This window comes from Chiloscyllium plagiosum, chromosome 3 (assembly GCF_004010195.1).
Source record: "Chiloscyllium plagiosum isolate BGI_BamShark_2017 chromosome 3, ASM401019v2, whole genome shotgun sequence".
In the NCBI taxonomy this organism is placed as follows: domain Eukaryota; kingdom Metazoa; phylum Chordata; class Chondrichthyes; order Orectolobiformes; family Hemiscylliidae; genus Chiloscyllium; species Chiloscyllium plagiosum.
In genome coordinates, this window is record NC_057712.1 from 108,498,744 (window position 1) to 108,513,828 (window position 15,085).

Consider the following 15,085-nt stretch of genomic DNA (forward strand, 5'->3'; position numbering starts at 1 on the left):
AAGTACTCTTCAATTTACAGAGTGAGTCAAACATTGAATGCATTATAGTTTCACTGATCCCCAGAAGACTACAGAATAATCAATTTGTAGATCAACAGATATGACGGTTTTTATGTGTGGTTTAGTTATCCACTCTGGATGGGCTAACAAAAACAAAAACAGGACATGGTATGTTACCTGGTATCTCAGGATTGAGTAGGAATCACACAGAGGGAAAGGAGAAAGATCAATGTTTTGGCAGTCACTTGTCACTGGCTGTGCTAGATTGCTAGAGGGCTGGTACCATATGTCTGCTCTAACAAGTAAGGATTGAGTAAAAACAGCAAGAGAAATGGGGGAAGAGAAAGAGAAATTTTAAAATCTAAAATAAAAGTAACATAACGTATCAGGGAAACCATAAATGCAGGTGACAGGTAACATCAGTATTACTAACATATTGTATCTAGAAAACACAACATTGCAAAATTTCTTCGGTGCATTAAAAGGATGCATAACTCAAGTATAGTTCACATATACCCATGAAATGCTGGCATTGTGCTTTAATGTCAAGTTCCAATTCTCCACTTGGCAACAACGTTTCACTCATGACTTTAATCACAATTATAGGGAGAGACTAAATAGGTTGGGGCTATTTTCCCTGGAGCATCAGAGGCTAAAGGTGATCTTGTAGAGATTCATAAAATTATGAGGGGCATGGATAGGGTGAACAGACAAGGTCTTTTTTCAGGTTAGGGGAGTCCAAAACTAAAGGGTATAGGTTTAAGGGGAGAGGGAAAAGATTTAAAAGGGACCTAAGGGGGCAACCTTTTCATGCAGAGAGTGGTGAATGTAAGGAATAAGCTGCCAGAAGAAGAGGTGGAGGCTGGTACAATTACAATATTTGAAAGGCCTCAGATGGGTGTATGAATAGGAAGGGTTTAGAGGGATGTGGGCCAAATGGGACTAGATTAATTCAGGATATCTGGTCGGCATAGACGAGATGGACAAAAGAGTTTGTTTCTATGCGGTACATCTCTATGACTCTACCAGAATGTTGACACTACGTCAGGGCCTCCAACCACCTTGGCTGTCAGTGGAACTTATGGCCATGTTTTTTGCCAATCAGAACTAATTCGCTGCCATCTGCACCTGTAACTTGGAACTGCTGGCCAAATAATCCAAAGGGTCAACAGTGTCAGCTGCAGAAGGGACACCTCAGGGACAGCCTGCTTCCCAACCAGGTAAGTGGGGTTTGAGGTTGCAGGGGCCAGTCAGACATGACCAGCCCTAGGAAGGCGGGAGCATGGCAGTCTCAGTCTATGAGGACAACCACAGAGTGACGCAGGTTGGAGGTCCTGCCATTGCAAAGTGGCTTTCCAATGCTGCAAAAGGTACACTGTCCACTGACACCCAAGTGTCACAATTGGCCAATGGGTGGGGGGGGGCTGTCCTTCATCTCCTAGACCCTGGTTAAATGCCACAATAGCAGTGCTCTTCAAATAAAACTCTCGGCAACAATATACACTCTCCCAAACTGATAAAAAAAAATGCGCCTCATTGTTCTACCTGAAACTTTTCTCCTTTATGCATCTGAGTTGATCGGAATTCAGGAGAGTCGATGAAAGAAGTGGGGTAAATGTTGTGCAGAAAGTGCCCGCGATAATAAACTTTCATCCTGTCAAGTGAAAAAAGCAATATGAAGCAATTACATGAGAGCGGCTGATGATGGGGAAAGTAATCACATCACAATTCAGAGAAAAAAAAACTCAGTCCTGAAATCAGATTTCTGTCCATCAGTAACTCTGCACAAGCTCTTATAAGACGATCACAGGAGAATTATTTAAGCCTAGATGGGTTAAAAATACACTTAATCTCTATTATATAAGAATTTTTTAATAAAGCACCAGTTAATCCCTTTTGCATTACAGCCCACATAAGATAAAGCGAACATTCCTTTAACCGTTTAAATACTTTGTGTATCTGTCAACTGGTTGTACTGAACATCCAAGTCCTTTGCCTAAAATGTGGAATATATTCCAATCTTTTCTTTCTTGGATACAAGGTGGATTAGCTTCCACTTGCCCACAAGGAAACCTGTTTGTTCATAAGTTACTTTGTGTGCTCTTGCAGCCGAAGACCTCATAGCAGTACCTGAGAGAGGAGCAAAACTATTGAGATGTAGATTTCCAAATTAGTTAACACTCGGGAAAGACGCAAATACTTCACCAACATCAAACGCCACAGTCCATTCCCTCAACTGGACTGTTACCAGCTTGACCCGCGATGCAAGTAACAGGATTTTATCACATGGGATATTACTGCCTCTGGGTATTTAGTTATCACCAGAAATGCAACTAGAATATTTCACATGGTGCACTGTGGAATTTATCAACCAACTGCTGAAAGGTCACAATCTGATCTTTGTAGAGGAGTGGCTATTATTTATAATTTGCTCAGCTTCATACCAGCTTCTCACTTTACCATTTATGGCAGCAAGCCAGAGGCAGACACGACTCAAAGAGAAATGATTGAAACACTTTGAAGAGTAATAGAAGAGAATTGAGCAGTCTCTCTTAACTACAATACAGGAACTGTAATTTTGAAAGAATAAATAGTTCATTAGTTGCTGCTAAATGAAAGTTTGAAAGAAGATTTAATGAAGAAAATGTTCATAGCTTCAGGGACACTGTTACAAGATGTATCTACTTGTATCTTGACACTGATGATAGCTTTTAATCACATGATAAAATGTCACTGCTGTACCCAAAGTAAGTGGATGGCTCATATAATCCATGATTTTCCACAAAGACCAATGAACTACAAAGGTAAAAAATAAAGTGCACTAGACAAAAACCATCTAGTGGGTCTAGACACGGCATAATGTCAATTTGACAGCATTCTTGACCATTAGTCAGAAAGTTGCAGTCACACTTCACGATTAGGGCACAATCTAGACCAAAGCTCTAGAGAACAACTGCTGCACCATTTAAGGTAGTCTGTTCTGTATGTGAAACTGAAATATACCCCTTATCCAAAAAAAACCCACAGAAAATGCAGATGTTGGAAATCAGAAACAGAAATTGCTGTTCTCTCTCCACAGATGCTGCCAGGCCTATTGAGCAATTTCTGTTTCTCATTCTATCTCTGTTCAGATTGATGTTAAAATCTTATCAGAAAAATAGCCAGTAAATCTCACATCTTGGCCAATATATTCACCTCAGCCAACATCAAACAGATTTTCCAGTAATACATCTCCAGTGCATCTTACTGAACACAAGCCAGTTACTGTCCTTATCCACAATACTGTCTGTACTTCAAAATGTAGTTCCTTGAATGTAAAATTGAAATGTGCTGTGAATGTCATATAGTATAAATAATTAAATTCAAGTTTTTCTTAAATACAGAAACAAAACCGTTGTCATGACTTACTTTCCCTTTAGCAGGACACTAAGTCGATTGTCAACCGATGTTTTATCTTCTGCTGCATAAGTCTGACCCTTTTTGAGAGTCATAATGCTGCAAAACTGTCCAGTCAGTCTTTGGAACAAATCTGGAGGGACATGAAGTGGCTCAAACATTCTCCTGTAAAGGACCTTGAGCTCTTTATCAATTTTAATCTGTAATAAAATAAGATGGTTAGGTGTAATGCGGTTTACGGGTTTCAGCATAACACGCAGGCAAGTCTAGAAACGTAGACTACCCCCCCAAAACTTTCATATTCGTTGGTATAACTGGACACAGAATTATTTTGATAGTTATGGGCAGTACTAATGTTTTTCTTCTTTAGAATCGAAATTATAAGAGGAGACATTTGCTTTAAAAGTATAGAAAACATACACTTCAAACAATGCTTTCAAAACAATGTCATTCAAAGGTCTCAAAAGCATTAACTCCTTTCATTGCAAAAGTACTACTGAATACATTGAAATTACTGCTCGAGAGAGGTTATTTGAACCATAAGTTGGAGTGAAAATAAAAAATTTCTTCCAGGAGGAATGAAAACATCTAGGAACAGGTTTGGTCAGAGATGAGTACCTGAATGACCATATTGTTTACTTGGCAAATGGCTATTGATTAATCACCAGATTAGATTGGCACAGCTTCAAGTACTGAAAAGCGTCCGCCTAACTTACTTTTTTGCAATGGATAATAAAAAAGGCCAAATCTCATTGTTATAAGCTAAGATTACAGAACAAGAAACCGTATGATAGATGGGGAGGATAAGGATAGACAACATGAAGTGTCAACAAGAGATTGCGCGCGATGTGCTGCTGCCTAGTCTCCTGAATGGGGAGCAGACTTAGCAAATTCTCGCTGTGTCAATCCCATTGAACTGATTGGTGGGGGGGGGGGTCTTCAGCAATACCGCTGGGTCCCTTACACACAAGTGTGTCTCTGCTCAGAAATAAACTCCAAGACAAAGAGAGGGAGCAAGGCAGGCAGAGCCAGGAAAAAGGAAACTTCAGAGATGTCCGAGCCCCAGAGGAGAGGCATTGAATCAATTAACTGAATAATCAATTATCCAAACGAAATACTGCCCTCCCATCTCGTTCGGATAATCGAGGTTCCTCTGTATTGGATTATTTACTCCGTGCCGTAAGAATCTATGACTAATCTATGAGGTGACTAATAAACAGGGAAATGTCTATGAATATTATTTTAAAAGAATTTCAGAGGCATTTGATGAAGTCTTTCACAAAAGACTATTAGCTAAAGCTGAAACTAATTGACCTGGTTAGATAACAGTGACAGAAGCACTTTTGGATTTTAAAAAAACGTACAAGTGACAAGAGAGTAGGGATAGGTAGACACTCCAATTATTTGACTACTGAATCCCACAGAGGTCTGTACTGGGAACTCAACTGTTCACCATATGTATTAATAACTTTCATTATGGGTTAGAAAGCTGCATGTGCAAGTTTGCCAATCACAGACGTAACATTTGAAGGAAGCTGGAGGAAAGCACAAAATAACAAAGAGCCATTAATAGATTAAATAAGCATGGACAAAATTGTGCCAAATAGTTTTCAATATAGTCAGTCAAAGATGAGATTATCCAGATTGGAACAGTGGATGCCAAAAGAATATTAGGGTCCAGGTACGCAGATTATTAAAATATACTACGGGAAGGTGAAAAGAAAATCCAAAATAATGGCAAATGGAACACCTAATCTTGTACTGGATGTAATGCATTGCAGTTATACAAAATTCTACTTAGATCATATCTGGAGTATCATTAGCAGTTCCAGACCACACCTTAGCAACAACACCTTTTCTGGTCTCAAAGGAAGTGTTGTGTAGATTCACCAGAATAATAGCTGGATTCCACAGGTTAAATCATGATGCTTTCATTTCTGGAAATCTTGGAGATTAAAGGATGATTTGATAGAATTTTTCAAAATAGTGAGGGAAATTGATAAATTAGAGAAAATATTTCTTCTGGTTGTAGAATCTAGGATTAAAGGATCCATAGACCACAGGTTAGAATTGTTTCAGGAGTGAAATTAGAAAACACCTCTAAATACAAAGGGTGTTTGAAGTTTCTGAAAATAGTAGACAATGCTGGTCAATTATAGTTTTGAGACTGGTAGGATTTCTGTCACTAATACATTGGCCTCATTTCTTTTAGATTTCTGTTCATCAAAGGCAGGCATATAGAGTTATAGTATTACCATTGACTGAGCCAAGATCTCAGTCAATGGTAACACAGACTCAGAAGACTAATTGGCCTTCTGCAGTTTCTATCAGGATTCTGATATCATTCAATTTAAAAAGTGTACGATGCCATGTATCAATTAAGACTTTAGTGAGATCTAAGGCAATGACAGATATTTAACAGTACAAAAAGAAAGAGAGTTGGAGAGATGCATTAAGTAAACACCAGAATGGCCAGTAAAAATGATAATGCCAGAACTTTCCATGTGGAGAATAATCTGACAGATAGCAGCCACTTTCAACAGTTTAGCAAATTCTTATCTGAAGCTATTGAGTTATATGGAGAAGGGCATGAAGAATAACGCTTTTTGTTGGGTGTAAGTGAAAAACTTCCATTCAATAAAAACTCCTTTAACAACTCCAACAGTGAATGTACAGAAATGACAAGTAAATTCAACTTGAGATACCTCCGACTGATAAAGACAGATGCAGCAGGTAGATTTTGTTTTAAAAACAGTAAGCAAGAGTGGTATGGAAGCGAAATGTAGAAAAAAAAAGCTTCTGTGTGAATTGGAAAGATATATTTGCACAGCTGCCACTGAGTGCTAAATATTCTTTCATAAATTACAGAAGTAAACGGGACCCTTGTTTTCAGAACATTTATTCTTGTCCCAACTTCAAAAGAAGAGACAACAAGAGATCTCGTTCCAAACCCTCTGAAGATAGTAGCTGACTGCTTGCCATGGTCAAAATTACATGCATCAGGTTCAAAGGTGGATAGAGCTGATTGCAGGTCAGCAAGGGCACCCTCCTGCTAGGTCAGAATCGGCTCATGGGGCCAAATTGCCACTTTCCCTACCCAGGCATCAAACCAAGCCCCCCATTCTACCCCCCTCACACAGCATCAACCCCATTCCAGGGCTGCACACTGTTGGTTAGACCACAGCTAACGTTCCAACTTAATATAAAACAAAGAATTAAGAGTGCTGGAAATCTGAAATAAAAACAAATTGCTGGAGGAACTCAGCAGATTAGTAGCACTGTGTAGAGAGAAACAGAGGTAACTTTTTGAGTCCAATGACACTCCTAGAAAGAAGTGGTATGTATCTTGATGATAGGGGGAAGAATGGGGACAGAGCTCAGAGAGAGAAAAGGATGGAGAGAGAGATAGAGCGGAGTGAGACAAAGGAATTGTTGATAGTAAGCCAGGAAACAAGAAAAGCTTGATGGGTGAAAATAAGGACTGACAGAGTGAGGATAGGTTAGCTGTGCTGAAAGCTACTCATATCATGACAGGACTTGGGATGTGGGGTGGGTGAAAGACAGGGAAGGGAGGTGTTCAGGCTCTAAAATGATTGAACTCAATACTGAATCCTGAAGGCTGAAGGTCCCATGTGGAAAATGATATACTGCTCTTTCAGCTTGGGCCTTGAGTTTCAAGGCACAGAACAGAGATATTGGCAGCGGAAAAGGCTGGTGTGCTAAAGTGACAGGCAACTAGAAGCTCAGTCATTTTTACAGACAGAATGTAGGTATCCTGCAAAGCAGTCACCTAGTTTCTGTTTCATCTTCCCAGTGTAGAGGAGACCACATTGTGAACAATGAATACTGTAGACCAGATTGAGTGAAATGCAAGTAAATCACTGTGGTGTGTCTGGACCTTGTGAGGAGGTAGGATGCAAATAGGCAAATGATGCACCTTCAGCGATTGCATAAGAAGGTGCCATTGGGTTTTGAGAAAGTGTTGGGAGTGGATGCGATGTGGATCAGGGTGACCTGGTGGGAATACTCCCTGCAGAATGCTGACAGGGGACGGGTGGGGAGTGTGTCGCTGGTGGTGGCAACCTGCTAGAAATGGCTGCTTATGATCCTTTGGATGTGGATGCTGTAGGGTGAAAAATGAGAACCAAGGAGAGATTATGATTGTTCTGGGAGGGAAAGGAAGGGATGAGGGCAAAAGTACAGGAGATGGTTTGGACATGGCTAAAGGACCTGTCAACCACAGTAGAGGGGAATCCTTGGTTGAGGAAAATGATGGGCATTTCTTACCTTCCCCCGTGGAAGTTGGCATTATCAGAAAAGATGCAATAGAGACAGAGAAACTGGGAGGATGGACTGGAGTCCTTACAAGAAGCAATGTGTAAGAGTGTACAGTCCAAGCAACTATGGGAGTTGGTGGGTTTGTAGTGGATATCAAGGCCAGCCTATTCCTACAAACGGAAATAGATGTCGAGGAAAGGAAGGGAGGAGTCAAAGATAGGGGATGAAGGTGAGAGCAGGAGAAATGGGAAGCAAAATTGATCATTTTTTTCCAAGTCCAAATAAGAGGGAGGGATGGCCAGCATAATCTTCCTTCCTTTAAACTCTGTGCCTCTTCTATTAAAGGCAAGTATCCCATTTGAGTCCTAACACCTTAATGGAGCAGTGTACATGCGTATCCTCTGACCCTCAGTACTTCCCAAGGTTCTACTGTTCATCGTGTATTCCCTTGTTTTTCCTGCCCAAGTGCATCACCTCACACTTATCTGGGTTGAATTACATCTGCCACTGATCAGCTCATCCATACTCGTCTGTAACCAAAGGCCAGCTGCCTCACTGTTTACCACACCACAATTTTTGTATCAATTGCAAACTTACAGATCAACACTCCTAGATTCAAGTCTAAATGTCCAGTCAGATAAACACTCTCAGCAACTGCCCACTACTTTCTGCTACTCAGTTTCTAACTAATCTCTTTTATCCCTACATAAAAGCCAACCTTATTCAATTTCAAATCAGCTAAGTGTGGATCCAAGTTGCCAAATTTCCTTGCATCCCATATGCTCGTGCCTTTGTTATCAGACTCCCATGCAGGACCTTGAAGAGCCTTGCTGAAATCCAAGTAAACAACATCCAAAAGCACTGCCCTCATCTACAAACCTGGTCACCTCTTTGAAAGATTCATTCACGTTGGTTAGACATGACCTGCTCTTAACAAAAACGTTCTGACAGTTCTTGATCATTCCCTGCCTCTCCAAATGCAAATTAATTTGTCTCTCAGGATGACTTCCAAAAGCTTCCCCACCACCAAGGTTAGACTGACTGGTCTGTAATGTTCTGGTTTAACCCTTGTTCCCTTCTTGAATAATTGTACCACATTGGTTGTCTTCCAATTTTCCAAGTCTTCTCCTGTGACCACAGAACATTTTTTTTGAGTAATGTAACTTCACCCTGTTGCATTTCCAATCAATAATTCTGTTCAAGGTGACAAGTACTTTATGAATAAGACCTTGGGCATTGAATGAGGGAATTAAATTCAATAACTCAGATTTTGTGGTCAACAGAAAAGCAAGGGCTCTTGCCACTGAAATCAAAATAAACTACTATAATGAACTAGTGACCTCATTGATGGGGATTCCCACTTTGCCAAATGTAATTAGAGCTAAAAGAAATCCAAAGAATTGCAGATGCTGGAAACTGAAAACAAGTACACAAATTGTTAGGACAAATCAGCAGGTCTGGCAGCACTTGTGGAGAGAAAGCAGAGCTAACATTTCCGATCCAGTGACCCTTTGGGTTAACTCTGCTTTCTCTCCACAGATACTGTCAATTTTCCAGCAATTTCTGTTTCTGTTCGTAATTAAATTTAAATGGTAAAAGTCAAGAGATATTGTTGCATGCAGCAGCAGCTGCCATGTCAGAAAGCATGAAGACCACCGATCCAAATACACACATAGCAAATCAGCAGGTTAAAACACTCAAAGTCTCTCTCTTTTATTTTAAATATTCATGCAGCGAAATAAATTATTATTTTAGATTCTACAAAGATAGATCAACTTTAAAAAGAAGAAAACCTTGTTTTAAAAACTGTGGACTTAAAACAAAAATACTTATGGTGCAGTTTGGATTTCCATAAATATAAAAGGTTAGTTCCTCAGGCCAGTAATGGTGTATAACAATAATTATGAACTTAATGCGTAATTAAAAAAACAGGTACACCTCATTCAAGATGTAATTTTAAAATGTTTAACAGCAAAGCTAAAAATTGCAATAGGCACTGCAATCAGCACAATCTTGTACAGATGCATGGACTGACTGTTAACAACTTTTAAATTTCCATTTTTCTGCACAGGTCTGAAATCCCAGCATCATTGTTAGATTCAGTGGACTGACAGCACTGCAATTGCTGCCATAGCAAAATCTGGCTCAAGGTTTATTGACGGAAAAATCTTTCCATTAGCATTGATGTATTTTGTACTCCAAGTAAGAATACTGTAGTTGTCTAAGAGGGAATTTTGCCATCAAAACTACTTTTAAAAAAAATCAAGAAGCTTTAATTCAAAGAAAAACTATCGATAAATAGTGCATAAAAATTTGTTCAATTTATGCAACCTGATGAGGAATAATCCAAACATTTAGACACGAGACAGCTGATTTAATCATGACACATTTTCAAGCCAGAAGAGAGCTATTTCTCTAACAAGTGTCAGGTGCACCAATGGGCACCCATTGTTTTATCCTGGATGTTGGCTCCATTCAGCATTTCACTGCAATTTCAAAATCTTAGTTATGAGAAAAGTCTTTACACTTAAAAGATTAAAAGCAAACAGCTAAAAATGTGCAATTTTCACTGCTAACATACTTGCAATGCATCCATGATGGCCAAAATTAGCATACATCAGAATTTTAAGTGAATGCAAAAACAGTGTATTATCACGCAAAACAAATATCAGAAACAGTGGTCTATACTTACAGGTCTCCTTTTGTATAACAGATAGAGAAAATGCAACATATTGAGGATAAGAAACAGAGAGTTCCAGATCATTATGTCTAAAGCACATCGATAAACTACTGCCCACACAATGAACAGTGCACAGCCTGTGAAAGAAAGAACAAATAAATGTAATCAACCTAAACTTCTCTATCACAGAAATATTCTTACACAGGTGCCAAGTACAAGAAAAAATTCTAATGGGAACAAAGCATATGGAGTTACACAGCTATAAATTACTGTAACTGATATAATTATACAAATTCTGAAGGCAATCAATCTGTCTATTATTTTAACAAAGTAACCTACTTAAAATAAATGACAAAATTGCCTGCAGGCTTTTCCAGGTTGGACTGAATACAGAATGACTGGCAAGTAGTTCAACTGAGCAGTTCTGATTACACTGTAAACTACTCACGTTAAACGTTCTTGTTTACCTTCAGAACCCTTGAGCTTCAATTACCATTTATAACTTGTAACTACATATCTTTAATTATCTTGCTATGCAGAATTTTCAGCCTTACTAAAATGCAAGGAAGGAATTGCCAGTGACTGCTTTATCATATTATTTGGTGCGCTACATACCACCAGGACTGCACAGGTTAAACGTTTTGGTGCATCACATGAGTCCAGTATTCAGCTCATCTGAAATCTTAACAGAAACAAATGCATGCATTCTCTCTTAAATAACCCAACAAGGGCACATTTTTTGGTGAGTGGATGTAGATGGAATTTTGTTCAGTACTTTATCAAATAATACCAAAGAGAAAGCTTATGGAATAATTGCTGGGCTCAACTACCAACTGGAACTGAGTACCCTGTATAAAATAAGTTGACAGTACATAGGGCCACGTGAAGTGGAATTTGGCATGTCAGTGTCATCCTATTAGTTCAATCCCTTCCACAGTAAATGCACCACAAAGAGTTAGTGAACAGAATAAGTCGAGGCACATTAGATTTTTGATTCAGGGAAAACGTAGATGCAACCTGATAGGACCACGTTCCACTCCTGAAACATTTGATTTCCATCCCATTAAAAACTACACCAATTGTTTCGTACCATAGCTTTAATAACAAGAGCATCTCATTAAATTTCTATTCAAGCCACTGTATTTGCTGAATCTTAACATTACTAAATTTAGGTGTACACATGATTGAATCCGAGGATGAAAATTTTAAGAAACGCTTAATTAGTTTTTAGCTTGCATTGAAAACTTTTGTGAGTTCTTCAGTTCTATTTATTGTCAATTAAACGGCAAATAAGTTGAACCTTCTTAATTATTCCTTAGAGATGACAACTTCTATAGTAGATGAACAAGTGACAGTTACCATGCTGAGAGAATGGCCAGTCATGTGTACATCGGAACACAAATCATAGCAACAATGACAAAAGAATTAAGCATGTTTAAAATTTGCTTTAACTTCCATGTTATGCCAATTTCTTCAGCTACTTGTCCAGTTTCCATGTATCTTTGCTCTATCCTGTGTGTCTGGTTATCCACAGTTTTCATTCTTTTGAGACCTAGTTTCTCATGTCTGAATAGTCATCATTCCTTCTATACCCTTCTAATCTGACAATTTGATCCCCCGATTCCCTTGGCATGATCTTCAAATTCTAAGCATATCAACATCTGAAGTGTGGACTTTGTTATTCTACATTGTATCTCATGATATGCTGTAATCGAGGCCCTCTTGTGGCACAGTTACTGGGAGGCCCAGGTTCCAGTCCCACCAGCTCCAGAGGTATGCAATAACATCTCTGAACAAAAATACAATGCCATAAAAATCTTTGATTAAAAAAATACAATGCCATAGTTCTTATAAATGGAAGTGGTGGCACATCAGTACATACAATTGACTCATAATTCAGAGAGCCACATTAGTGCTCTGGGGACACATGTTCAAATGCCATCAAGGCATTCAATTAATAACATAATATTATGTAATTATTATATATTATGATTAAAGCTGATCTTTCTCTGCACCTTCTTTGCAGCTGTAACACTATATTATACATTCTGTTCTATTACCCTGATGTAGTTATGAATGGCAAAATTAACCAGGATAGCACCCAAATCAATTCCTATACTCAAATAAATTGATCAATGAGGGCAAGCATGCCAAATGCCTTCTTGACCACCTGCCTACCTGCGACTCTACTTTCAAGGAACTATGCACCTTTACTTCTAGGTCTCTTTGTTTGGCAATATTTCCCAGGCTGAAAATGTGTTGCTGGAAAAGCGCAGCAGGTCAGGCATCATCCAAGGAACAGGAGAATCGACGGTTCGGGCATAAGCCCTTCCTCAGGAATACTCCCCAGGGGCCTACTATTAAATGTATAAGACCTGCCCTGATTCCAACACTGAAGCTTAAATTAAAGTCCACCTGCCACTCCTTGGCCCATCTAATGTGACGACAATAATAAAATCAAAATCAAATCATAAATATGCAATATATACTTAGTTTCAGCCAAGATGCCATAAAATGATTAATTGTCTTTTTAAAAAAACCATCTGATTCATAAATATTCATTAGTATTGCTGAGTGAAAAGAAATACATTTTGCAAAGCTTTTCTCCTTCCACTCAGATCAACTCAACTCATAACAGTATCAATTTAAGGAAAAAAACAAAATGTATATTTTAAGAGATAAGAGTTAACTGACTCGGAAAGGAAATCTGAGCTATCTTCATCAAATCTAACCCATTCTTTCCTACTAAAGGTCCTCTATTCTGGTATTCTTTCTTCCTGGCTCACCATTATCCATTCTTTTCGTCTGCGTAACTGCTGTTCTCTCTCTTGCTCTGGTCATCCACACCTGTAACGTACTCCTTCACCAGCCCTCACCCTGCTCCACTTCACCCCATCTTCAGCATATATGCTCCCTTTTCCTAGCTACTATCATTTCTGAAGAAGGGTCAAAATGTTAACATACACTGCTACGTCTGCTGAGTTTCTCTCGCAATTTCTGCTGTTGTTTCAAATTTCCGCCATCTGCTGTTGTTTCGTTTTGGATTTTTTTTTCTGAAGGGAAAGGAAATCTGCCATCCTTACCTGGTCTGGACTATATGGGACTCCCAGATGTTGACATTAGCCACCTTCTGAAGTGACATTATGCACAATTTGAACCAGGCAACAAATGCTGGCTTTGCTTGCAACACTCAAGGGACATTGAATATTTTAAAAGCTGATCACGCCAAACACGACAAGCTTTCTTTTTCACACCCAAAAAGTGTCAACTTTCAGAACTGATGACTATGTCTGACTCTGTCTGGTCTGTGGATCCTTAATTTAGAAAGAAGTTGAAAACAAAACGGTGGGAGGGGGGGGGGGAGAGAGTCCGCTCAGTTAAAATATACTGTTCATTATTATTGGGTCAATACAGCCCCATTGAATCTAGAGGTCACTACCAATAAATCTTACTGTGCAAACTGAGGAGGCGTTTGAGTTGTATGCCTGAAACTTTTCATCTTTCTCCCATTCCCTACAACACACTACTTACCTGTGCTCATCATAGCGCGGAGAAGTACCATGTGGATCTTAATGGTGGTCGGAATAAGCAGCCCGATGGCGAAGCAGAGATTGGCAACGTGAAAGACCAAATGGTGGATTTCTTTCCAATTGTCACAGCTCTCGGTCTGATTGGAAAGTGGCTCCATTCCGTTGGTGAAACCGTAATCCGAAGTAGCGGAGGTGGTGTTGGCCAGGAGGAAGCTGAATGCCCAGGCGGTATCTACTGTAGCGTTCATGGTGCAAAGCCTTTTACTTGGGGGAGGGGGGGAGAGATGAACAGAAACATCAGGGTGCGTTAACAGCGCTGGTGGACTCAACCCTGAAAGTCTTGAACATAACCCCAGTCCTGACAACAAATCTCCAATATTACCTTCAACGCAGTATAAAAATCCGAAAGTTGGAGTTGTCAAAACAGGAGAGGGGCACGGGCTCTGAAGCAGTCAACTTTGCAATGGAAGTTTCAGATTGCAGTTAAAAACCAGGAATTGCTGGAAAAGCTCAGCAAGATGTGGGCCAGGAAGGGGGTGGCGGGGGGTGTAAGAGGGGAAGGGGCAGCTGTACCACAGCATTCCCTGCCTGCCTGCTCCCGGGCTTCAGCTCATCGCTACAACGCCGGCCCCACCACAACAAATATCACAGCGCCATCCCCTCCCACCCCCATCCCCGCGCAACTTCCCCTCCTCACCTCTCTCTCCCGCCCGCTAAACGCTGGGAATTCTCCGAGAGATCCGCTCACTCACACAGACCGGCGGTGGGTCTGGGCGAAACTTTTCCTTCACACGAAAAACTCGTCCCGCCTCGCCTGCCCGCCGACTCTGGGGGAAGTTGGCCTCTCTCGGTGAATTCCACCAGCGCAGAGTCCGCGAGGCAAACAATAGCCGCGCCACAGACAGACAGACTCCAAAATAAACCCCCCTCAGAGACTGCGGCGCTCAGCATTGACTAACATGGGCATGAGCGGAGCTGCACAGCTCCCGAGCCCAGCGCGCTCCTCCGGCTCACAGGAGGAGGAGGCGGCTGGCGAGCACGGCTCCAGACCGGCGCGCGTCCACGCTGCACAGGCGCGGTCCCGCCAGCTGACGAGGAGAGACGGACAGTTGCTGCATACTCGAGAACCAAGCTCCAACTTAAAAAATATTACACTTGCATCGCTTTAAGATGATAAACTTCAAGATTCGTCTCTTTTACG

The 15,085-nt window shown here is 40.3% G+C and overlaps 1 protein-coding gene across 3 annotated transcripts in view; it reads right to left on the minus strand.

The window, feature by feature from the left end:
• The window catches only part of bves (blood vessel epicardial substance), a 33,115-nt gene extending 18,291 nt beyond the window's left edge, over nucleotides 1–14,824 (minus strand). The window contains exons 1-5 of one of the 3 annotated variants that reach the window (XM_043687032.1): nucleotides 14,582–14,822; nucleotides 13,886–14,148; nucleotides 10,367–10,491; nucleotides 3,409–3,596; nucleotides 1,546–1,654 (exon numbers count right to left, since the gene is read on the minus strand). In XM_043687032.1, the coding sequence (XP_043542967.1) occupies nucleotides 1,546–1,654; nucleotides 3,409–3,596; nucleotides 10,367–10,491; nucleotides 13,886–14,132 (669 nt within the window). In that variant the 5' untranslated portion in view covers nucleotides 14,133–14,148; nucleotides 14,582–14,822. Of the gene's footprint in view, nucleotides 1–1,545; nucleotides 1,655–3,408; nucleotides 3,597–10,366; nucleotides 10,492–13,885; nucleotides 14,149–14,581 lie in introns of all 3 variants that reach the window. The other 2 variants (XM_043687030.1, XM_043687031.1) reach the window with 2 other exon arrangements.
• Nucleotides 14,825–15,085: the final 261 nt, after the last annotated feature.